This window comes from Uloborus diversus, chromosome 6 (assembly GCF_026930045.1).
Source record: "Uloborus diversus isolate 005 chromosome 6, Udiv.v.3.1, whole genome shotgun sequence".
Taxonomy (NCBI): Eukaryota; Metazoa; Arthropoda; class Arachnida; order Araneae; family Uloboridae; genus Uloborus; species Uloborus diversus.
The window spans coordinates 90,820,349-90,847,338 of NC_072736.1; the positions used below are offsets into that span (position 1 = coordinate 90,820,349).

The 26,990-nt window shown below is 33.3% G+C and overlaps 1 protein-coding gene across 1 annotated transcript in view; it reads right to left on the minus strand.

Moving 5' to 3' along the window:
- The window catches only part of LOC129224521 (semaphorin-2A-like), a 541,294-nt gene that overhangs the window by 141,553 nt on the left and 372,751 nt on the right, over positions 1-26,990 (minus strand). The window contains exon 4 of the mRNA XM_054858986.1: positions 8,475-8,562. Coding sequence (XP_054714961.1) covers positions 8,475-8,562 — 88 coding nt within the window. The remainder of the gene's footprint in view (positions 1-8,474; positions 8,563-26,990) is intronic.

Below are 26,990 nucleotides of genomic sequence, written 5' to 3' on the forward strand. Positions count from 1 at the left end.
TTTTTATTGGCTACACAGATTAAATAAAAGATAAAAAAGAGGTAAATTTTATGCTTATAAATTTATGAAGAATTATGTTTCATGTTAGACAACATTCAATGTCACGTGGGTTAGTGTTATATGGTCAGCGGACTAGTATATTTTTATACTTACTGGTTTGCAGGACCAGTTGCTTTTTTAAGGATTTCTGCCTTTGGCAGAAAACTTAATTTTAAAATATAGATAGCAGAGCTTAAATTTTCAAAATAAAAAAGTGATGGAAGGGGGAAGAAAAAGAAGAGCGGGACACTAATACGACGGAGAAAAAAGTTAAAAGCTCTAAAGTCGCAGTTTTTGTTCATCCTGATAAGTTTACTTTAAGCATTAAGCAAAGAACAAAGTGTGGAAAAAAAAAAGAACAAAGCGGAGGTGATTTAAATTATAATGTAAATTTACTTAATGGTTTTTAACGCTTGAAAATATTACCGATCTACATCAAGTGGAAAAAAAAAAAAAAAAAGATTACAGAACATTTATGGTAGGATTAAAATTTCATTTTCCCGTAATGACGCAATATTTATTTTCTTGCTCTTGGCGGTTAGTTTACTTATGACTAATATGGAATTAACCAGAGAGTTCAATTAATAAGCGTAAAAAATGGGTTTTGCCCTCAGTAAAAATCAAATTGAAACACGAAAAATTCACTTATACATTTGGTACATATTGACAACAACACCTTGCTCGTTAAATGTCTTAATGGGGGAATAACTTGCAGAGTTTTTAAAACTTTTTTTCCTCTTTTTTGAATAGATATTTTTTTGTTTATAATCACACTGTAATATTTTATTAAACTAATGCTTATCACTGTATAAGTTCGCAAATCAAAACATGATTTTTAACTATACAACTTTAAGTTATATATATGTATACTAGAGGACCCCACAGACGCTGTTCTGTTCAGACTTTGTAAATTGAAAATTTGAAAAATTTCAACAACATAAGAAAATGTTTAAGCTGCTTGGTGTTAGAATGCGTATATGTATTACAACTTGATTTATCTAATGCCCGCTGATTAGTTGTTTTATTAACTATTTTGTTTCTCGCTTATTTGAAAGATCTTCATAGATTGTATGGTTTGTTCCTTCCGCCACATACTCAAAGAATAAAAATCGTCTCAGATATTGAGAGTAAAAAACTAACAATCCATCTAGAACAAATGGGAAATCCCGCTGCAACATCCCCCATATGAAAAAGAATAAAACAATCGAAAGGATATCGTTTAAAAAAATGATAAAGGTAAAAACAGTTCCCTGAATAAGCGAAAATCACCCCCCTCCCTCCCGATGTAAAAAAAAAACACATTCTACAACTAAAATGACTAAACACGCTTTAAAAACCAAAAACAATTCTTTGCAATTTGAAATATTTCGCCAAATAAACTAAAATACAGTAAATTACAGTAGCTATAAAATGTAAATAATTGAGGAGCTGATAAACAAATGTTACTAGATACGGTACTTTCTGATCATTTGGTTAGGTAAACCTGAGGCACCGATTCCGTCACACGGTTCAACTACAATGACAGGTGAGCCTAGTTAAAGAAACCCGATTTCTTCCAGTACTTTACTGTAAAATATATCACGGGACCGAAAATCGTTGCTTTCAAGAAATGAAAGCTTCACTCTCTGTCTCTACGTTTTATCTATTCTCAATTGCCATATCACAGTAGGAAATTTCATTGCAAAAAGCATGAATTTCTTATTGTCCTTTGGCAACGGTTTAAATATTAATTTTAGTTCTCGCTCAACAATAGGCAAAAATAAATATGACTCATTTGGGAGATACAGTGGTGGACAAAATTATAGACTCAATATTTTTTTCTTTTGTTTCAATTACAACATGACTAAGTTTAAATTATTTTAATTGAAGTAAAGATGAATAGTTGAAGAAATAGTTCTAAATTTAGTACATCTTATCAATTAAATTAAAAAATTCATAAAATTAAAAAATTTGCAATTTTAATATTTTATCATTATGTGAAACCTGGACAAAAGTATAAACTCAGAGGTAAAAAATCCAGGATTACGAGAAAGTTTCGTTCCAAAATATTAATTTAACGTCATAGAATGAATAAATGTTGCCATCAGTGATTGTTAAAAGTTTTGTTTTTGGAAATTAATGAGAAACATATAAATGCACCACTGGACAAAATTATAAACTCATTTTTTTTCATTTTTTCAATCATAATTTAATTCAGTTAAAAAACTTTTTTTCCAGTAAAGATAAACAACTGACTAAATTGTCCTAAATTCAGTATAACTCATTAACTTTATCAAATAAATATTTTAATTTAAAAAATCTCAACTTTAATATATTTATAATACATGAAACCTGGACAAAAGTATCAACTCAAAAGTAAGAAACTCTGAAGTTTAGTAGAATTTTATTCAAATACTTAATCATTTAATATCCAAAAATGAACCAAGGCTGAATTATAAAGTTACAAACTTACAATACTGCATAAACACAATTATAAGCTGACAAAATTTTAATTTTTTTTTTTGAGTTTAATTAAGTTACATTTGCAATTACTTCAGTAAAACAAAAGCATAGATTTAGGAAAATGTAATTTTGCTATTAACATGGATAAATTGAAAAAAAAAAAAAAAAATCAATATTTGAAATGTTTTAAAAATTAACACTGCATTAAATCTAGCCATTAGTGTAAACTACAAACTTTTAAAAACGAGTTGGGCCCCCAGTTTTCTGAATTAACTCGAATATGCGGCTGGGCATGTAGATTTCACAAGAGTTTCCAACAGCTGCAGTGGCATATGGTTCCATGCTGAAAGTATTGCCCTTTTTAATTCCTCCGTGGTTTGGTACTGGTGCCGATCATGATAAACTTTGCGAACCGTAGTCCCCCAAAGATTTTCAATCAGATTAAGATCCGGACTACGAGCTGGTCATTTTATAACTTTGATACCTCAGCGCTTGAACCATTCTTTTGTGCTTTTCGTTGTGTGTACACTCGCGTTATCTTGCTAAAATAACCAGTTACCTCCTGGAATCAGATGAGCAAAATGTAAGAGATGATCTTCCAGTATTAATTGGTAATCTTCAGCGTTCTATCTTGAATTAAGAAATGCCAATCCTGCTTTACCATGCTGAGAGAGTTATTTATATTTACTGGAACAAAAATTTTTTTTAACTGAATTAAATTATGATTGAAAAAATGAAAAAAATATATGAGTTTATAATTTTGTCCAGCGATGCAGTTATATGTTTCTCATAAATTTCCAAAAACAAAACTTTTAGCAATCACTGATGGCAACATTTATTCATTCTATGGCATTAAATTAACATTTTCGAACAAAACTTTCTCGTAATCCTGGATTTTTTGCCTTTGAGTTTATATTTTTGTCCAGGTTAATGATAAAATATTAAATTTTCAAATTTTCTAATTTTATGAATTTTTTAATTTAATTGATAAGATGTACTAAATTTAGAACTATTTCTTCAACTATTCATCTTTACTTCAATGAAAATAATTTAAACTGAATCATGTTGTAATTGAAACAAAATAAAAAAAAATTGAGTCTATAATTTTGTCCACCACTGTATAACATATAACCATCCAATGTTTTAATTAATGAATTAATTAACAAAATCATTTCCGATTCGATCCATTGCGCTTCTATATATATAGATATACACATACTTGACACAACTTAATTACACACAAAAAATTTGATCGAAATCGGTCCAGCCGTTTAAAAGCCTTACGGTTACAAATGTCTGCACAGAAGAAATAAATATCTTATATAATGAAAAACTGAGCGTATGTATCTATGTATGTCCAAGTAACTTCTCCCGAGCGCCAATGAACTGACCATCGAGTCAGGTATCGATGGATTCGTAATCTTCCCGTCTTCATATTTGGCTATTTAACATAATCCTCCGATAATAATTAGCGGAGATATCAATTAAAAACTATATTAATTATGACTCCTAGATTTCAAAATAAAATCCCTATTTTTCGAAGGCTTTCCTCCATTCAAATTTCATCTCAACTTTCCGTAACAATACTTTTATTAAAATTTGTAGTTGTAGCGTGAAGAAAATCGTTAAATGAAAGATTTGCTGGCATTTTTTTCTCGAATATAAACAAAAAAAAATTTGGTTTTTGTTTTGAGGTTTTTCCTGCAATCGGGTTTTTTAAAATGTTTACTTTTTGGTTATTTTCCCGCAATCTGCAGCAAAATTTTGCTGATTTTTTTTTTTTTTTTTTGTTCAAGCCTGATTGTTGAACACGCGTCACTAGACATAACTATTGTTTTCGAGGTGCAGCGTGCAAAGCCGGGCGACGCAGCTAGTATTAAGATATTTTTTGAACAGTGAAGGATTCAGACCAAACAACGTAAGTAGAAGCACAAATTTATAAATTACAGCAGACACGTGTTTCGGCGTTACAGGGAACGCCTTTTTCAATGCAAAAATAATGAGCTTATGGATGAAGTTTACATTATATTGTAGTAGGCGGTTGTAAATTTTTCAGAACCATTCTTTTAAACATGCATCAAACACATAATTAAACATATGTACGTTTCAATGTGTATTTTGAGGCGTCAAAAAGCATAATGAAAAGGGACAGCAACGGAAAGCATATGCGAAGCGTTCACCACTGGGTCAGCGATCACTATAGGAACATTACCTCAAATATACATAATAAATTTAAAAAATAAAAAAATACTTCAGTTGCTATCAACGAGAAGAAATTAAAAAGGGGGGAGGAGTGGGGAGTGAAAACTTTCATTCATGAAACAGAGACACCAAGTCACGTCATAGATTTTAAAGCGAAGCATTGAAGAAATCAGGTTTTTTTTTCGCTAGTTTCACGCAAAACGTGTTAACCATTCATCGTTGTTAAGTTTCATGACTTGAGATCTTTGCCCAAGCTTTTGTTAAGCCAGTGATTGGATTTGCTCCCTACATTTACGAATTCCTGCTGTAAGGTTGTTATTAAGTTTTCGAGGCATTAATACTATAAAATTGGAAATCGTAATTTGCACATTAATATATATTCTGCTCATCCAAAAGTCTCCCTATTCCCTCTCTGACGGAAAACTAGGAACGACTACTACTAGACATGGAGTCAAGTAAAGGTTACGCTGTTATCATACAAGATCTGCAGTGGTATTCGAAGCACACCTGTTTCACAAGAACCCAAGAATCTCCACGACAATGGGATGTTTCCACTTGCCTCGACGTGCAGTTAGATATCCGCATCCCCACTCTTGTTGATCCTCGTCTCTGCAGCAGGACGGAGGAGGGAGTTAATGAGGGGCCAAACACTGCAACAGATCGAATGGGGGTCGAGTGGTTGCAGCCCATCGAGTGAAGTGGAGGAGGAGAGATGCTGCTCTGGTTGCCGTGGCATCCTCGATCGTCTGCTGACTCCCCCACTCGATGCGACTGCGGTACTAAGAGGTAGGTACATTCCAGGGTGGAATATGTTCGACAGGCACTTCAGTTCCAGACACGCTGCGACGAGAAATAGTTGCACTGGGTTGAAAAAACGTGGCTCTAAACCTTAAGAATCCTGTTGGCAGCTATTTGGAATACAGTATACCTTCGATTTAACGAAAATCGAATTAAATGTTTCCTTTTGAAAAATATAGTAACCGGTCTGAAGGAAAAAAAAAACTTCTGAAGAAATAAATTGTTTTAAGTAATTTACATAGCTTAAACTATATACACATCTTTAAAAAAAAATATTTTTGCCTACACAACATAATGAAAATTTTAAGAATTTTGCCTTATCATACAGTCTTAATGTTGCACGGACTGCTGAAATATTGAACTTGATTTTTTGTGGAATGGGTATAAGTATAAAGGAAGACGACAAAAAAACTATGCCCTGAACCTGTCTTTCTATTAAGAATGTAACACAGTATAGCCCAATGAGACTCATACCATTAACTAAAAATAATTGAAATTAGACTCTTAAATTTTGTTCCACTTATCATTATTTACTTTTTGGTGGTTTTATTTCGGAGTTATTACATTTTATCCTTGACATATTCACTCAAAAATCAAATTTAAAATGAACATTTAAAAAGTTCGGCTGAACATGCAGACTCCAAAGTGAACGTTCTCGGACCATCGATTGATTTCGAAGCAGACAACTACTCTTCTGATTTTATAGTACGTTTTAAGCTGGTTGAACATGTATCGGGATTTAGGATAAGATAAGAGAAATAAGCGCAGATACTTTTTTAAAACTCAATGGTGTAGTACACGTTAAACATAAACGCAATAAATAAATAAACTGAAAAAAAAAGTTACAAAAAAAAAAAAAAGATTTCTAGAATTTATAACTCCTATCCATTTAGAAAAAGCATAAAAACATTACTCTTGCTCCTGAGAAGAAGTAGAAGAAGGAAAAAAATCACTCGCTAGCAATCACTCACGAAGCATCATTAAGTTTTTTCATCAAGAGGTGAAAAATACAAAGCAATAGTTCTTAAAAGACGTTTTTTAAATTTATATTTTACTTACTGTTTCACTAATGTCACACAGTTCATCTGTATATATGAAGCAGAAACTTAATGGTTCGTGGTTTCTAATCTTTTGCTCAAGGGGCCATTTAATTGACATAAAACGCAAACAGGAATAATTTTTTTCATACTTTCGGAAGCCATGGAAGTGCAGTGGTCCCGAACCCTTTTTTATTCAAGCGCCACATTGTAAATTTTTTGAACATTATCTCAGTTCAAATGGTCTAGTTAGGTCTAACTCCTCCCCAATACACAAATCATTATTATTATTTTTTTAATTAAGCGCTCAGTGGTGGTTTTTGAGATTTTCTAGGCTTAAAAAAAAGTGTTCAAAAGGAAAGATATTATTTTATTTATTTATTTTTTCAGTTGATAAATTAATCGTGGGCCAGATGAAATCTGTTCGTAGGTTCAATGTGGCCAGCGGGCAGTAGTTTGGAGACCCCCGGGTCTAGTGTCTCAAATTTTTAAGCGTCGAAAACATGAAAATGTCCTATCTCATTGCAATAGCAACTATTGTAAAAGGATCGAACATTTTTAATTTTTAAATAGTTTACATCTGTCCAAGAACATTTAAGGCAGTGAGAAGCAAAGGGATGGAAGTGGACATTTTCAAGCTTTGAGTGAAACGATTATAAAAATAACGTCCAAGGTAGGCTTCCATTAATTTTTTTTCTAAATCATGCTGTATAGCAGAAACTACCAGGGCTACTACTACAATTTCTTGCCCCAAGACAAAGGAGGGGTTCACCTACCACGTGTACTGGTTATCTCCAAATTTTTAAGTTTGCCACTTACATAACTTTGCTTCTCGCTGCCTCATTTGTCTTCGTCAATACGCAAATGCGTCAGTAAATGGGAGTGATACAGTTAAGCTCCATGAGAACGAGCGGCTTCCCACCTTATGACTCTCAGCACTTCAACATTACTAAACGGAATTCAGACGCTCGTCCGTTCCTCTGCATGTAGCAGGTTACGTGATATAACCAAGTATTCATAAAAACATCAAGAGGGTTTTTACTTTATGTTTTACTATTTTATTTTAGTTTTCTGTACATATGTTAATAGTCGTACAATATTTTAAAGCATGTGATTGCAGATTTAGTATTGATTGCAGACATGAGACCCAAACAGGATAAAAAAAAAAATACTGAAATTGCATGGTTGTATAAACTGTAAACACAACACTTAGTTTTTTGCACTACACCTGAAAGCTCTCCCGAGTATTTTGTGTCTATACAGCAGACTATTTCAATTGCATGCATTAAATTAACTGGAACATGTTGAATTTAGCTTCAAATGCCCCCTTTTTTCTACATACAGTATTTTGCTTTTTCAAAAAATACTGAACTCAGTAAAAATACTGAAATATCACACGTCTGCTATGATTCCATCTTAACATCAAACAACATCACATACAAAATTCACTTAAAAGAGAATTTCCCTTTAATGAAATTTGCCATTCCTGGAAGCTTCTCGTGAGCTTTTCACGACTTCATTAAACAGATGTCTGATAGTAACATAAGACCAGCAAAGCAATCACCCGAAATCGGAAGAGGTATATTTGAATAGAGATATCCTTGCTGAAGATAACATCTTTCAGAACCGCTGCCACCTCAAACGAAGATCTAGTCTAGAGTCCATAGGTGAAATATACTGGTTTACAGATCGAGCGGCAGAAAAGCTACGACGAACAAGCTTTAATTATCAGATTAAATTACTCCCGGAAACTAGTACCCAGACTATGATTTTAATTAAAAGTCCCGCATGGGGGAGAGACACTCTTCAGATCTCCGCTTTTCAATTCGGGAAAAGGGGTGAAAATGTTATTAAATTAGCTCTGAAGAGGAGAGACGTGCTCAGGTGAATTAGTAATGAGGCCGTAATTAACAGATGGCGAAGAAAAATTGGAGAGAAAAAAAATATTTCACTTACATGGCGCCGACGAACAGAGAGTCCCGCTTGGCGTCCAGGTAAAAAGTTCGATAGTAGAGGAAACCGCAGCTAAATTCCCGCACATGTTCTGGAAAAAAGGGAAAGAGTGGTTAAGATTTAATATGAGTGACACGAAATGCACACGAACAAGAAAGACACAGAGGAGATATTTTCAAAAATGGAGCTGGAGAAGTGGAGGGAGCAGCCAGAAATTCATCAACGAACCACTAAGTGATAAATTTTGGGATTTTATCTGATGAATGGTAAATTTCGTGGGTTTGGCATTCAGCATTTCGTGGGGTGAATGTTTTGAGTGGTAATCAGTGGTAATCAGGGTTCGAAAATATCATCATATTTTCAAAAATATCCGATAATTTGATATATATCCGACATTTTCAATCAGCGCAAACTAAAGTCTTTGAATTTAGTAAATGCATCTCAAATCACTGTTGTTTAGTTTCTTATATTATTGTTATAATATACAGACTTAAAGTTAATTTTTCTTCCATTATTTATGTCTAAATATATATTTCATGTAAAAATTTATGTACTTTAAATAGTATTTTCATATGAATGATAGTTACAATTATTTGCAAAATCTGATAATTTAATGTTAAAAACTAAATTATTATGCATAACTTATATTGATATTGGCTGTAATATTTTATACATATGCTATGTAAAACTATTCAAATATTGCTACTAACTAATTTACGTGTTCCCTCTAAAGATCGCAGAAAAACATCATTGTATCAGATACAGTATAAACATATTATATTTATAACAGGTTAGTTCATATAAGTATAGAATATTACTTGTTGGGCTATTAAAATAATAAATGAATACTATTAATATGATTAATATAATGTTTATATTGAAAATATCATATTTCAAAAAATAAGTATCGAAAATATCAAAATATTATGATATTTTCAAAATGAATATCGGATAAATATCGTGATATATATCAATTGATATATATCGGCGAACTCTGGAACTACAATTCAGTTTTTTTAATACATTGGTCACTGCTTAATTGAATCACGTTTGTTCTAAACAATTTTGATTCCACAAAGCGGCTGATTCAAAAAAGCGGCTAATTCAATAAAGCTGGATTTTGTTCTGTTTTTTAAAATTTTGATTCTTTAAAGCGGTTGATTCAATTGAACGGCGTCCACTGTACTACTTCGAGGAAAACTCAACAAATGAAACATGAATATAAAACAATGTATTAACTGCACAGATTAGCGAGAAAGCTAGAAATACACGTTATTCCTAATTGGTGAATTAATGCGTTGTTTTATATTCCTATACTTTTCAAGCAAAAAAGTATTTATTCAATTCAACAAATTAATGTTTGTTCACGGTTTTAGTTGAATCTGAAGACTTGATATTGTGGTGTTTGGTTATTAACCACATAACTAGGCATTCCTTAAAGTAGAGTTCGTTTGTCACTGGAAGAGTGAAGATGTAGTTACATAATTAAGTGTTACAACAGAAAATACCGAGTTATGTGGTCAATATGCAACCACCAAAATAATAGTGACCCGGACAATCACCACAACTTAAAAGTTATTGAATTGCCATTCCTAAATTGTATTTAAATAGAAGTATTATGTCTTCTTTCGAATGAAAATTCCCAGTGAAACATTATATTCTTTCCGCATTTGCAGTTATCTAGTTATAGCACTACAACCAAAGATTTAGAACAGGTATTCTCAGTTGCTGGTTGGGCAAACCGGCTACCGGTTCTTGGAAATTTTCGACTGGTCTCAGGTACTTTTATTTTTTTGGGTTCAAAAAGTTTGCACATTTAAAACGAAAAAAAAAAAAAAAAAAAAAAGTTAATACCATAATTGTAGGATTCAGAATAGACGATTTCGTCCATGAAGGTTGGCATTGCTGGAGTACGTTTACATTTGCTAGATGCTATGTTTCCCTGTATATAATAGTCGAAGCTCGTTAACTCGAGCACGCGTAAAACAAATTACTGCTAAAACGAACTACGGATAAGAGAAATTAATTTTAAATGTCTCCAATAGTGGATTTTGTCACCCTTTTTCGTAATTTTCTGTGATTTTTCTCAAAGATTTATTTTCTTCCATTGTTAGTAAATGCTTATAAAAACGCTGCAGGAAACTTTTGCAGCAGTTCTTTTAACTTTAGGTAAAATTTCTTCTTTTAACTTTAGGTAAAATTTCTTGTAAAAAAAATTTAAAAAACTTAGCATACGACATTAGTCTCCATTAATGTTAGCTATAAACCACACATTATTATGGAATTTAGGTGCCTGTTATTTTGTGAATGTATGACTTAAACATTCCCAAAATTATGAATGTATAAAGATCAACTTTCTCAGTATGAAGGTAACTGTATGAAATGGTGCAATAAAGGAAGGTAGACACTTGAAGGTTTATTGAACGGGACTAAGAATTATGCGAATTTTTAACCCAGTTCAACAACCCTGAAAAGCGTTAGAAACAGGCTACGTGTTCGGTAGTTAAAACTAAACTTAAAGTCTCGTGTCATTTACTCTCACTACAAATAAGTGCATAAGTGTAAGTTAAAAGCATTTACGTTGTACGTCACATTCAATAACTAACCCTAAAAAGTGGCTTCTTAAACTTAATTGAAAAACTTAGATGAATGGATTATTAACGCGTTTAATGACGCTTAAAACAGCGTTGTTTTGAACCTTAAGTGCAATTTTAAACCTTTCGGAGATGAAGTCATTCTTACATTCATCTCCATTCATTACCGAAATAATTTGTTAAAATTTTCTCACAGATTGCGTTAATTACTACCGAGGCATAGAGTGACAGTGAGGCGTCAGGATAATTAACCGACTCAAAAACGATGATCGAATATAAGTGATTAGATTCGAATTGCTTTTATAATTAAGAACGGCAGCGCTAATGAATGAGGGATGGATGCCTCCGCGCGTCCATCGAAAACAAATTACGATTCTGGGAGGGATTGATGGAACGCGATTTATGACACTGCTACCGAAATAGAGATCGATGGAATGAGATTCATCAACTTTAGAACCGTGTTCTCGCTTATTAACGCCCCTGTTGCAGCTCAAGTGCCTGGGAAGTGGATAGAGATGAATGCAGAATCCGTGTTTATGACAAAAAAAAAATGGCCGCGAGGCATTATCGGAGATTGCCAAGAACCGCATCAAGTAAATTATTAGCTTTTTTTTGTCTCAATCAAGCTTCTTGATTTGCGATATTATGAAGAGAGATACATTATGTATAATTCGTATTTCTGACAAAAATGACTTCAAGTCGCTATCGAAGCCGTTAGTCTACATTTTGTGACCACATAACGATGCTCAATCTTGCGCATTTACATTTTTAGTTAAATAATGCGTTTCGATAAAACATGAAATGATATGAAGGAAGAATTTATATACGTGATAAAAATAACTTTAATGCATTTCCTAGAGAAGTCACAGATGCTTTTGTGATTAAATAATTAAGTTCGATTTTTGATTTTATTCTTAAGTTTTGTCATCAATATTCTAAGGATATATATGGACAAGCAGCATAATCCGAACATAATGCTGCTACGCTAGGGGTGCAAGTAGACTCAAGTAAAATTTTCTGAAGACAGTGAGAAATTTTCGGAAACTCGACTCCCGCCGTCCGGTCCCCCTTTCGCCCGTGCAAACTCTTCAAATATGCATACAAAAATCATTAAAATCATTTTTAAAAAAAAGGAAATAAAAGTTTTTTCTTTTTTTTTTCAATTGAATTTTTCAGTTTTAGGAGGCTGACAGACCACAATTTTTGGAAACGGCAACCCAAATTTTTTGGAAATGTCGGAAATTTTGATTTTGGATCACAAACACTCCAATGATACGCATTATAATTGTTAATTCAGCAAGTTTTTTAAGCCAGTTCATAACTCATGACTATATAATGAACTGTGATTTAACATTCTTATGTTCTTAATTTGCAGTTCATTAACTCCACAACTTTTCAAGGGCGCCCATGTAAGGGGCAAGGGGGGCTCAAGCCCCCCTTAGAAATTAGAACTTCCTTGTTTTTAATACTTTTTTCTTTGCAAAATGTAAAAACATTTCTTTTTCCAGCCATTAATGAATAATTTATTAAAAATGTCAAACCTTAGTAACTCAAATCTGTACTGAAATCGGTGTCTATGGGGGGGGGGGGGGGATATGCTGCTAAATAATGAGGAAAATATCGGAGCCCTCCCTTAAAAGTTTGCATATGGGCGCCCATGCAACTTTTATTCATACTTAGTCCAGACAAAGACTGGCAGCTGATAATGCAAGTATTTTAAACGTGAACAAGTCTCATGAAGAGAGTTTACTTAAATTTCAATGACTGGTATAAAAAATTGATTAATAACGAATTTTCTACAAATTAAATGACACTCTTACATGAGCACATAAGAAATGGAATTTAAATCTTACTCGCCTCAAAGCATTCTGAGAATAAATTAAAAAATGATTTTTAAAAAAAAAGCAAAGCATTTTTAAAAATAACCAGGATTTACATTTATAAATTAAACGAAATAAAATCAATAGTTTAAATTTAAAAAAAAAATACATTTTTCGTTAGAACTAAGTTATTTTTCAATGCCTAACATTTTGAGAGAGAAACGATAGGAATACTAAATTCATATATTTCTTAAAAATGATAATACTAATAATTAACGAAACAGTATTTTTAAAACTCTTGTTGTATTTTAACTATGAATGCGCAGCTTATATTTATTATTTAAAATTACGGCAAAGTTTTTTACAAAACATTTAAGATTTTCTATCCAAAATTGTGACCTATTACATGAAAACAACATTAATGAAGTTTATTTAACCATAATGCTAACAACATGAAAAGCAAAATGAATGCACGATTCATTTTCGTCACAAAAATGTCTTCAAGGCATTATTAAAAAAAAAAAAAAAAAAAAAATAAAGATCTTTGTCCATAATTACATAAAAGTACTCGCATAATTAAGAAAACTTTTTACTTCATTTAATCTTTTTCCCTTGGGGGAATAAAAGTAAAGAGTAAATTCATTTTTATTACGGAAAATAGCTCGAAGGCTTTTTACCCCTCTAAAACTAGATCAAGTTATATTTTAGGGGTGAAGGAAATAATACTTAAACTAGCAAAAAAAAAAAAAAAAATCATAATAACAATTATAAATTACAATTTAAAAGACAAACTACAGGCACACACATAAAAAAAAGCCCGGATTTTTAGATGTTGAATGAGTTGATTCTTTTGGATGAATAAATTGTCAATGAACCTTTATCGTTAACACACTTTTTGTTAAAGAGCAAAATAAGAAGCAATTAAGCTCGGAAATTTAGAAGATGATTTCAACAATCAAAAACTGTTGGTAAACATTGGACTGTAATGTACTGAAATATGCAGGAAAACAAATAATAAATTCTTATTAGAAGTAAAAAAGTTCAGGGATAATCAAAAAGAAGTTATCAGATTTCTGAAGGAAATAAATATAAAACTAACGTATCAACAGGAATAAAGAACATGTACGCATTAAGATTAACCAAACAATACGCATGCATAAATAAGCATAAGTAAACGTGTATTAAAATATTGTAGTCACATTAGTTCAGCAAATAACGTCAATTCGAGCGAAAGGAAATTATTGCGAGAGGGAGACATAAATTAAAAAAGACAAGATTTTTGGTCATCCCTAATATACTAGATGTAGTCTACTGCCTGCGATAACCACAGAGGGAAACTGTTTCCACCATGTTACAACTATAGTTGGGGGCAAACCTAACCTGGAAGCATGGGGAAGGCTACGCAGATCCTAATCCGAGCATTGCAACGCTGCCAGTTCGTATTTTATTTCCATAAGAAGCAAATCTATATCTTCTAGTCAAAGAGAGAGAGATAGAGAGAGAGAAGATATTACATAGAGTTTTGAAGCAAATCACAACTTTTCACATAAGTCTGCATGAAAATTAAAATAAACAAATAATAATAATAATAAATATATAAATAAATTAAATGAAAAAATAACAAAATAATAATAAATTTCAGGGTAAATGGAAGAAATTATGTCTTAAAAAAATGATGGGGCTTGGGTTGAAAGGCAGATGTTTTCTTGATGCTCTTTTAAACCTAAAAATTGCAGATTTCGTAGTGGTTTTCAAAAAAAAAATCAGGACACAATACTATAAAATATGGGAAATACAAATTTATAAAGAAGAAAAATAAAATAAACAAGTATCAAAAAATGACTTTCTCATACTCGAAGAAAGGGTTTCGGGTTCTCCAATCGTGAGAGTTTCCCCCCGAAATTCTAATCACTGAATAATCCCTCTTTTAGGAAATTTCGTTGTTTTGTGAAAAATTTGGGACATATTTACTTTATTAAGGCGTCAAAATTTGGGAGTCTCCGGATCGAATCGGGAGAGATGGCAGCTACGACATACTAAACGGAATTCAGACTTATTTAAGTGTTAAAAAAAGTTCTGACGGAATTCAGGTTATTTAAGCATTAAAATAAGTTCTGACGGAGAGAATTCAGACTAAATAAGTTACGAAGACTATAGGGCTGCCGCACTTCCTTTGTCAGAAATGAAGCACTGGGGTAGTTTTCCTTCATTTTCCCCTCCCCTTTTCGAAAATATCTGACAGAAGATCTAAAGTCATTTAGAATTTCCGAAAAGAATGCAGCACTACAAACATTCCCCAGGAGAGAGAAAGAGAAAACGGGGGGCACCTCATCTCGCCTCGCTCACCTCATCGCTTCCAATCAGTTCAATGAAATACCTAAAGAGAAATTAGCGCCAAACTTAGCCGGCAATGGCACGAGGTCTCGACAAATGGCACCCTTTAAGTATTTTCAATTCCCACCAGAACAAAACCGAACTATTGGACTAGAAATCTTAGGATCGGGGCTAAATTTTTTAGCCGCCTGACTTCCTTCAAACAAAGGAAATCGGGATCCATCGATCAACAGGATAGAACGAAAGACTTTCTCCGGGAGCGAAAAAGCCGATAGCCAATTAATTCTCGCCGACAAGTGGCAAATCGACCCTTTTAAAACAATCCCGACACCGCGTGATTCGTCAAAATGCAGTCTTTCGGATGATTTGGGGGTTTCTTCTTTTCCTGTAGTTTGGTTTTAGAAAAAGATTTCGGAAATATGCAAATCATTAACTAAATGAATGGGAGGTTGATACAAACAAAGCAGAGAAATATTTGTTTTCATTTGCTTTATTGAAGGTGGTAGAAACTTTTTTTTTTTTTTTTTTTTTGTGAGATGGATGAATTTCTGCAGAATTTTGAGGCACTCTTACAGTTAGTTTTAAAAATATTCTCAATAGATTTCTCAATATTCTCTGCACACAATGCCATCGGCAGCAGCAAAGAGGATACCGTCAACTTTTGAAAGCGATGGGGATGGAGTCGTGATAAATGATAGCTAAAAGAAATCACATGAATGAAACTATTACTTAAAAATTGAATTATTTATTAGATGGTGCAAAATCTTTACATAACATTGCAAAAGAAGAAAAAAACAAAGGAGAAGTGGGGAGGGGGGAGAGGGGTATTTTTTTAAATTTTGCCTCTCTTTCGAACAATTCTAAAAGCAACCGCGACACTCGCTGACAAAAGCAACAGCCTGGCCGCCGTTTATCAGAATTCTGTAGAATTCAAGAAATTACTACAGAGGCAGTGAGAAGCAAAGGGATGCAAGTGGCAATATTAAAAAATTGGAGACAACCAGTACAAATGGTAGGTGAACCTCTCCTTTGTCATGGGGCAAGAGATAGTACTAGTAGCCCTGGTAGGTGTTGTTCTACAGCATGATTTCGAAAAACTTTTCATTGAAAACCTTCGTAGGACCTTATCTTTAAAAGCGTTTTACTCAAAACTTGGAAATGTCCAATCACAACTCATTGTTTCTGACTGCCTCAAGCGAATTATAATATGAATACAAATGGATCAGTTTAAAAAAAATCAAAATATTTTTACAATTTATGGTGTTTTAATAATAAGTAACACAGTAATTTACTATTAAGTTTTTGCAAGTTTTCCAAAAAGCACGACATTTATAAAAGAACATTAGCATAATTTAACGAGATTTACCTAAAAGAACCAACACACAAAAGTTAATTATTTCACATATAAAAGCCTTAAAGAGTAGTTATTTGTACATCGTTGATTTTAGTGTGTGTTTTTTTCCTTTAACCATGACATTGTCGGTCAAAGCAGCTATTAGCAATTGGCTGGAACTGCGGGTAAAAAGGCTAAACAATCGCTAATTAAGAAACATTTTGAAATAATGAGGTAAACGCTTGTTTCAAGCGACTTGGCAGCACAGGCATATTTAGAAAATAATTGTCTTATTATTCTGAATTAACTCATTTTGTGCCCCTTAATTACAAAACAACTGACAATGGAAAGGCATTAAGCCTTTTTGGTTGTTGCGAAACTCCACTTGATGAGATAAAAATGAGAATTAAACGTCAAAGTTAGGTATGTAATTAAATGGAGCTTACAATTTTGGAAGACAGGAAGCAAAACAAGAACAATATTAATTGAAATAAACTTGAAGCGTAGGAGAATTTGAATTTGAAAGCTGCTCGGAGTCAATTAATTATTTAAATAAAACGTTTCATATTAAGGTAAGGGGAGGGTGGTTATTGGAAAAGATCAGTCATTTTTTACGGGACTCGTAAAAATTTTCAACATAAAAATTGAGGATTTTTTCGTGCAAGGACTAATAATAATAATAATAAATAAATAAATAAAAATAAAAATCAATGAAAGAAATAAATCTATGAAAATTCATTCATGAGTACATAAACTCATTTTGTTAAAATAAGAAAGAAACAGTCACATGCGCACAAACATTTGCGTAGAAAACAAAACTATTATGCAGAAATAATTAGTTCACATAAATCAATGGTTCCCAATTTTTTTAAGGCTATTACCCATTAAATGGGTTATATAATAGTAAGTTATTCCCAAAATTTTTAATCTAAAAGACAAATTAGCACCTGCATTTCTTTACTTTAGCAACAAAAAATAAATAAATAATACTTTTAATTAATTTTAATTATTGAGACAAAGAAATGCAACCATTTATATATTTCAGCAATTTGTTACCAAACCAAGAAGTATACTAGCTATCACGTTTTCCCTAAAGTGAGCTTCATTCCCCTACTTTTCCCAATGGTACTTTTATTTGTATTTACAAATCCGACAGTCAGTACGCCATGCAATTCAACAAGCACTGATAAAATTGAAGGTCAGTACGCCAAGAAATTCAATAGACACTGATCAATCTGAAAGCTATTATTTTCATAGGTTATCAGAAGGAGCATAGAAGCAAGATTTAAACTGCTATAGGTACTGCGAAAGTTACTGCGTTTTATTGAAAAAAATTGATAAAAATTAAAAGGAAGTTAAATTATGTCGGAAACGTTAGCTTGGTTTTGAAACATTTAAAATGATGCAATTTCGGAATTGAGAACTATTAAACATAATTTTTTTTAAATTAACGAATAGTACTAAATTTTTAGAGGGTCCTATTTTTCGTTCAAGGGTTCGTTTTTGTAGTTTCGATATTTTAGTGAAGGTTTTGTTTTAAAAAGAGCAATATTTTTTAGAGAAAATTCAATTTTTACGATCGCGAAAGTCCGTTTTCAGGCTCCACAACACTTACTACAACTACTCTTGTTTTATAAATTTCACGTAATACGAGTTAATAAACTATGCCATGCGAAAGGTGAAACAAGATGCCGTAGTTTCAACTAGAATAAATAACCTCCATTACAAATTTACATGATTAACATTCTACCCGACTAGTTAAATTAAACTCATTTGTTTTAGCGCATCGGTGATTTTAAAAAGAATGTTCTGCAGTACTGTAGTTTCTCAAACGATGTTCAAATTATGCACGAGAAGCCTGAAAATATATCTCAAAAGTTATTATTATTATTATTACTATTATTATTATTTATTTATTTATTTCTGGGGGTGGGGAGTGTTAAAAAGAAATTGGATATTCATAAAAAATAAAAAGCCTTTAAAAAAATTAAGAAAAAGCCCCAAAATTTGTTTTAAAGAGACATTTTAAAATGTTCTCAACTCTTCCGAACTCGAAAGTGGGAGTCAATTGCAATGCTGAATGGAATTCATGGTTTAACTTCAAGTAGCGGAAAGCACTATTATTTAAAATATTTATGAAACTATTTTCCCTTTTCTCACATTCTAATGTTATTTTTTGGTGATAGTATATGTTCAAATCCAACTGGAATGTTTGGAAAAGGAATAATAATGAAATATGTTCTACAAAACCATCACAAATTTAAGCATGAATTTAGTAAAAAGGGATATTCACGACAACATTTAACGAAAAACACGCGATGAAATTCAAGCAGTATGTTAGTGTGTATAAAACTTGAGCCGAATGAGGACAAAGGAGCGTTTATAAAAATAAAAAAAATCAACTTTTCCCCACACTGAAATGGATAATTTAACACGAAATAAATCACAGGAATAGTTTGTGGCATTTTACTTTTTAATATATAGCATCCATAAAACATGGAATGGGTAAGAGAATATCTTTTCAGGGGATTTCCGACTCATCTTGCTACATCGATGAACATCACTGACAACATTTAAATAAGGTAAAACAAATTTTAACATTTCGTAAAATAGTATGTAAAAAAAAAATGTTCGGTATGCCATGCTCTTTTGTTACACCAACGTATTTTTGAACCACATTAGGGAAAAATAGGAAACCGTCATCAACACAGAGAGGGGGGGGAGACAAGACAGACATACACACACACACAGATGAATTAAAATTCAAATGATCAGAAAAATACGGATTTTTTGTGCGAGGGGGGAGAGGAGTCTGATGGTGTTTATTTCTACTCGGAAAAAATCGAAACGCTAGAAATTTCTAGTACAAAATTATTTATTTAGAAATTTACATACATTAAAATGTCTTTTTTTTTAAAAGTTAATCAATTATTTTTTTATGACCAGTATTTCATATGAAAACATTAACTCTGATAATATAAGCTGTAAAATAGCTTAATTTCCTTGCACACCTAAGTATTATTTGCTACTCTTTTCATTAACACTGTATATGTATACAGCACAGAATTAGTCATATCAATAATTTCAATGATAGGAAATGTTTAAGTAAAAAATTTTAACATTTTTATTCAATGTGTGCATATACGTACATGTGTATATGTGTATACATTTAAGTGCATGCAACAAACGTTCAAAAATCACTTTTCTGCTTAAAAATCTCATAATTAAAAAAGAAAAAACTAAGTAGGTTTAGTTTTAAAGACTTTCTCGTTTTGTTAAATTACTGTTTAACTCGGGATTTGGTGGGTTGTCAGCTCCCGACTGCAAATGGTTATCTAAAATTAAGAGATCGTATATTATTAATTATATATTAAAATGATTCATCGTATAGTAAATAAGATCAGTTATTATTTTATAATTGAGCGTTTAGTTTAGTTGAGTTTTGTACTGGAATTGTAAAATAAATTTGATTTATACTGTCAGTGCATCAACCTTGAAAAAAAATGACTGACCAACAACCAGAAAAATGAAGCGAATTACTGCAAAACGTCTTACTAGCAATTAACACCACAGAGCAAAATTTCTCAAAAAAAAAAAAAAAAAGGCACCGTTTTATTTGCTTCATGGATATGAACCAAGTCTTCCCTCTAAGCTTCACATTGTAAACTTACTCGACAACACAGCAAGCAAAGATCAACTTGATCTTATGACCCTAGAGGGAGGAATCTGTAAATAATGTATACGAAACCAGGGGTTGCAACCCCACACTATATTTGCCTTTATGGGATTTCGGGATTGAGATTTACTAATAACGTGGGATTAATAAGTCTCAATAAAGTATTTCATTCAAACTTAGAATTAATTTAATAAGTTGCAACTGAAGATAAGTATGAAAAAAACAAAAAGATTAAAGCATATGACATTTCATCTTTTGTAAAGATACAAAACAGTTATGAAAATTGTGGTCTTAAAAAGTCTTTAAATCATACTAACAGTAATTTCCTTGATGCTAAAAAATAAGAACGTAAAAAACAATGGATCCAATAGTTATCTCCTCGTCGTGATCGAATTTTAGTGGCAAATAACGCACTGGATTTATAAAGTCTTTTTCTCACTCCACTGTTACTGTTGTTGGTTTTATAAAAAATAAATATCCATATATATTTTTTCAACCGCGTGATCCTCTCCTTCTAAAAGGTTCTTTTCCACAATGATTACCGAATCAATTCGTTTTTCATTCCAATTTTTCTTTGAACGGAACACTAAGAAAGCGATGCCATTTTGTATGACTAGTTCAGCGTTTAATAATGTCTCAGGTCTATCATCTTCAATCTCTTCGATTTCACACACATCGTCCTTGATCTCATTTCCATCCTCAGAAAAACCAAAGGTAGGACACAAAACAACGATCAGTTCCTTATATATAAACGGGATTCGCTATCAAATAAATAAATAACAAAAACAATAACAAATTACATTTACGGAATTCAGCTCCAAACCCTAACATTAAAAAACATAACAATTTCCAACCTTGCAAAATACCTCACCGCTCTACTCACAACTCAAAAATAAAATTCAGACAGGGGCAATTCCAGTACTGAGATAATTAAGCCGAAAAATTATTTCACAAGGAAACGAGAGAACTTCACCAGAAAACCACGCGACATTACTTTCCATGCAAGCCCATTATTTACCAGGTGAAAACTTGTGATTTACATCATAAGGAGCTGCTGCCAGAAAGAGAAATCGCCTCCAAAAGAAAAAAAAAGACCACGCGAGGCCTCAGGTGGTTGCCCCTCTCGAGAAAGAGCAAGAGGACTCAGGTATGTGACCCCCGCCTGATGACTCTTCGAGATGTCTTCAGGGCAGAGAGACAGGACTTTTTCTCTAATCACAACTTTTCGGAGGATGACACTCCAAAAACGTGGGGATGGGGGAAGGTGGAAATATAGTTATGTGTCACCTCTATCGGGAATGTAGGCCTTAGGGCTACTGGGAGAAATGGGCTCGTTTATTTTTAAATTTCTTTTTAGAGTCACCAACCTGACTTTTTTTTTTCTTTCTTCCGTTTCAAACGTGGTTTTTTCTAAAGCATAATGATAAGGGTAGACCTCTCTCGTGGCAGTAAATGAGGGACGAACTGCAAATGGATAGCAATTTGAATACAGAATTTAGGAATGAGCCGGTCATAGATGGAAAGAGCAGTGATTAAAGTAAAAGTTAAATACATCCCTGGAATATTTCTGTAGCTGAGTGGAAATTGCGAGGAAAGTGGTTTTTCATGTAAACTCTGTTGGAGGTATTTTCAAGAGCAAAAACACTTATTCAAACACTGAAATATACGAATAATTAAAATCAAGAAAAGAAAGCATTATATAGATATATAATGCCACCGTTAAAGCTCGAAAGCCGTTAATGTTCATACTACTTAGTTAATTATCTTAACAGATTGATTAATTTGCACGACAATGTGCGGAATTCAGTTTTCAGCGTTTTGCCCAGGTATTGTACAGACTAACGACTTCCGTAAGTTCAAAAATTTATTTAACGCTTAGTGATGAAATGATTGTCTTTGTAACGCAACTGGTAACCCCAACATATGTCTAGCGCACTAGCAAATTGAAGTAGGACAATGTCCAATGATTGGGCGTGACATACATTTGTATAAATACAACGAAAATAGTGCTTTAAGTGACACACATACACACTCATGTTTGTGAAAATTGCAACACCAAGAAAGAATTATGCAAATGAACTGAAATTCACAGGAAATGTATAGCAGGATAAGATATGCAAATGATTAGAATTACGGAGGCGTCGCGCATGCGCGGACCGAGTTATGCCCTCTGAACTGCGGCGTAGACTCTGTATATAAACGGCTGTAAATGTTTTTTGGAATCAATTGTATGATTATCTGCCGATGGTAGATATTTCTCTAGTACTCAATATGCCTCGTCCAAAACTCAGAGCGTCATACGAACGAGTAACGGAGTTCGAATGGGGTCGTATGACCTGCATGCGTTAGGGTTAACTTACGCATAGAGAAATCAGTGCTCGCACGTGGCGTAATAACTCAACTGTGATGCGTATTTGTAGAAGATGGACAGAGGATGATGAAATTAGCCGAAGGACTCGCGCCAGCCTACGCAACTGAACGACGCCACGAGATTATTGACACCTCACCTGCCTAGCTGTGATGGATCGTACAGCGTCCTCTCGTACGCTCGCACTACGTTGAAGTATGGCTACAGATGTCACACTTGTGGCATCCACAGTTCGTTGACGTCTGTTGCGGCAGGACCTGCATGCAAGGACTCCCCTAAACAGGTTTTCCTTTACCCTCAACCCCCCCCCCGTCACTTCTGGCTTCAATGGGCATACCAACACAACCGATGGCGTGCTAACTAGCAACAGGTCGTCTTCTCGGATGAGTCCAGATTTAATCTGCACTATAACGATGGACGTGTACGCGTCAGACGTTCTACTTTGGACGTCACCTCCTAGAGTGTATAATCCGACGTCACATCGGCATAACGCCAGGCGTTATGTTCTGGAGCGTTATTGAATATCAAAGGTAGTCCCATCTAGTCCGAATTACGGGTAACCTCCATAGCAAGCACTACTTCAGGGACGCTGTGACGCCGGAGGTTCTACCCTTTCTTCAGAGCATTCCCGGTGCAGTGTTTCAGCAGGACAATGCACGTCCACATCTCGCACGTAAAGTACAAGTGCTCTTCGATGCACGAAAGGTTACGCTACTTCCTTGGCCTGCCCGTTCTCTGGATATGATGCCCGTCAAGCATGTCTCAAAATGCGTTGGGCTGAGGCTCGCCCATGTGTCTCATCCGGCAGTTAGTAAGGATGAACTTTGGCTTCAGATTGAAGCCATATGGGATGATATTCCCAATCGTGGTATTCAGAATCTCTATGATTCGATAACAAACGTATACAGTCTTGCATAGCTGCGCGGAGTAGCTTCATTAGATAATTATTTACGCCAGTTATTTTCACTTCATTGATCTGTAATTTTCATCGTTTATTTGTAGTACTATGAGTAATATGTGCAATAAGTTTTATTCATTTCCAATGATCCTTCATGTTGTTGCAATTTTCACAAACGTGAGTGTACATATAAAGCCGTATATGTAAACATTACAAAACATTTGAATGCGTAAGTCCAAGTCTTCTGGAACTTAGAGAGCAGGAATTAGTAACTGGAAAAAGCAAGTCCATTCATTGGCTTAGGAAATGCTGAGGCAAAGATTTCAAGTCACATGATTCAACTTCGACGAATGGGAGACACGTTTTTACGCATTGAACTAGAGGGTTTCACGCAAAACCGGAAAAGGAAACCTGATTTCTTCCTACACCGTACTTTCAAATGCAATGTATCACGTGACTTAGAATCATTGCAGAATTCATAGCTTCCCTTCCTCCACCTTTTATTCCTTCGTAATTTTCTGGAGCGTAAGGCACCAAAGTTAAGTATTAAAAAAAATTGCTACGCAATTCAAAGTGCCACCAATCTTTAGAGCTATAAACCCCTTTAAGCATATTTTTATCATGTGTTTTGCAAACTCACTTCCTTAGTTGTAATATTTTAAACCGATTGATTATTTGTATTGTAGTATGCAGGGCTTTATTTCTACAAAAAGAAATGCAGGAGTTCCAGACTCCCCGCAATTGATTTTTACACCTAAATTGCCTGAAAGTCGCCTAAAATATCAAAATTTGCACAGAATTGAAAAGAAACGCAAACTAAGAAGTGGTAGTTTATTAACTGATTGTTGATTAATCTTATCCATTAATGCGATCAATTATTGCTTGTTTGTACTAATTTGATTCTTTAGACATTTAGGGGGAAAAATAGAAGGAAAGGAAGAAAATGTATTTATTGAACTCATAGAAACGTTGATTTTGATTCAGCATTTTGCAGGTTTTCTCTGTAATTTGAAAATTAATACAATTTTCAGTCTTTTAATAACGAAGCACCTAAATTAATCTGTAAATGAACTAGATAATCAGCAGAATACCAGATTTCTGCACTTTAGCAGCAACATATATATTCTACTTTAATTACAATTATCATGCTATTATTCCTAATGGAAATATTTTCATTCTCATTTCGAATAAACAAGTTTTGCTACGGGAGGGGATAGAATAACATTCTTTCAAGTTCGAAACATTTGTTACATTTCACAGTGTGTATTAAACGGTTATTTTCGCTTGGAAATAAAATACGAATCGCAACTGAAATTTTCAAGAATATGAGAATACCCTTTATTTCGCCATTGCTTAAACAATAAACCTTCCGACCCAAAGAATTCAATCTGAGTATTACCTTCGCCTAATCGAGAAGCAGCTCGAAAAAAGAGAACCAAATGAAAAATGTCTCCATCCAAGAGACGGACATAGTTGCCCCCCCCCCCTAAAAATAGAGGGGGAGGGAGATTTTTACTTTCGTCTAATGCAGTGGAATTGAAATGCATCTTCCAAGCTCTATCCCCATTTGCAAATGCTTATATCATTTCCAAAATGTAATTCTGGGAAAAAGGAAAGAATAACAAGAATGGGAATAATAACAATAAAAAATGAGAGGAAGAATTGCATTTATTTCGAAGCTTTATGTGGAAGGAAATAACAATATGTTTCATGATAAGAGCGGATGAATGTTCAAACTCGCTCGTTTTTAGAAATTTCAATAAAACATAAAAAGATGAGAGTTTCATCCCCCAACCCCCCTCCTCCGTGATAGAAAAAATAGAATAAATGTTTGCTGAGTGCGTTCATGCGAAAATTAGAGCTTAGATGCTTGGAGTGGAGTGATTTGGAAACTCGCGTAATTGCAAAATATTTTGAACGAACGTTACGTACAAAACGAGCTTAAAAAAAAAAAAAAAAAAAAAAAAAAAAAAAAAAAAATTGTTAAACAACGGTTAAGCTTTGTTTGCATGGTATGTACTGATAGTAGACATGTGACATTGATGACAAAACCAGGGTTGTGGAGTAGAATTGATTATGTGTAAAGGGTCGGAGTCGGAAGGTTTTAAATTCCAGGAGTCGGAGTCGGTCGGTTTTTTCCAAGTCCGCAATTCTGTCAGTGCTTGTGGAGAAAGAGACAAGGACTCTAAAGTTCTCGGAGTCAGAGTCTGTCATTTTTCCTATTGGCATTCCACATAAAAGCATCTTTTTTTCCCCAATACATCACTCATTTGGAAGAAGAGTGCTACGAAATGAAGAAACGAAATTTTGCAGGAGAAGCGTTTGAAGTTGAGCTCTTCAGGCAATTTGCATTAAGAAAAGTAAGTTAGCTGTATTCCAATAATTAATATTCAAACAAAAAATCTGTCATTATTTTCCAAAGAAGATAACGTCTTTTGAAGGTCTTTAAAAAAAAAAAAAGAAAGAAAGAAAGTTATAAATTTCGTACTATGGCACTCTTTTTCCAAACGAGCGATATGCACATTAGTGTTACGGTTAAAACAATTTTTTTTAGCCTGTAGTAAAAATCAATGAGCTTTTTGATACATAATCAGAAAACAGCAGTTATTTTGTTCAATCAATTCAAACTAAAAAAAAGCCGCTCCAATGGCATTGAAAATTCTTAAACTTTAGTTCTCTTCAGACAGTCAAAATATACAAAGTGAAATAAACTTAAGATTCAAATATTTATGTTTTGCATTTCTAGTACAATTCTTCCGCTAATTTCACCCCTCGCACGACAAAAATTATTCGTCTGTAATATATTGACAACGGATTTATTAATGCGAGTGTAAAGTAGTACATGGCTATAGAGTAATTGAATTTTTAAATTTAATCCATCAAAACCCGACTTACTTACATCCCTTTGCTTCTCACTGCCTCATATGAGAGCAAGAGGATTCTATCGTACAGAGTGAATGAAAAAATAATTTATTATGCACTATTTTTTTAAGGAAATCAACTGTACATAACTTGTTCAAAACCATAAAATCATCTTGCCGACAACTTCTCACAACATTCATAATAATATCCTATTACATGAACAAGCATTGAGTATATACTTCTTTTTGCACAAACAGCAAATTTGAATTCTGTGATAAAATGCAAAAAGAAAAAAAAAAAAAAGATTTTCAGTTATTGTTCAATTTTACGTAAACAACTGCTTGTTACTGAGAGCACAGAGCATACAAGAGTTTTTAGAAATGATAGCGCCAGAAGAAAACCTAAAACTAATTATGTTCAAGGACTAATATCAACGAATAGAAGCATGGAGTTTGTTGACTTACCAAAATTACCAATGTTCCTCTAAGTTCCAGGGTTGTTTCTATTGTTCAAAACCTGTTATTTTTTTGGCGTTTCTAATTGGTATCTAGTGATTGCAATACAAAATCGGACAGAAAATGTAGTATCGGTATTCAGTATTTTTTAAAACGCGGTACTGGAATACCGGTATTAG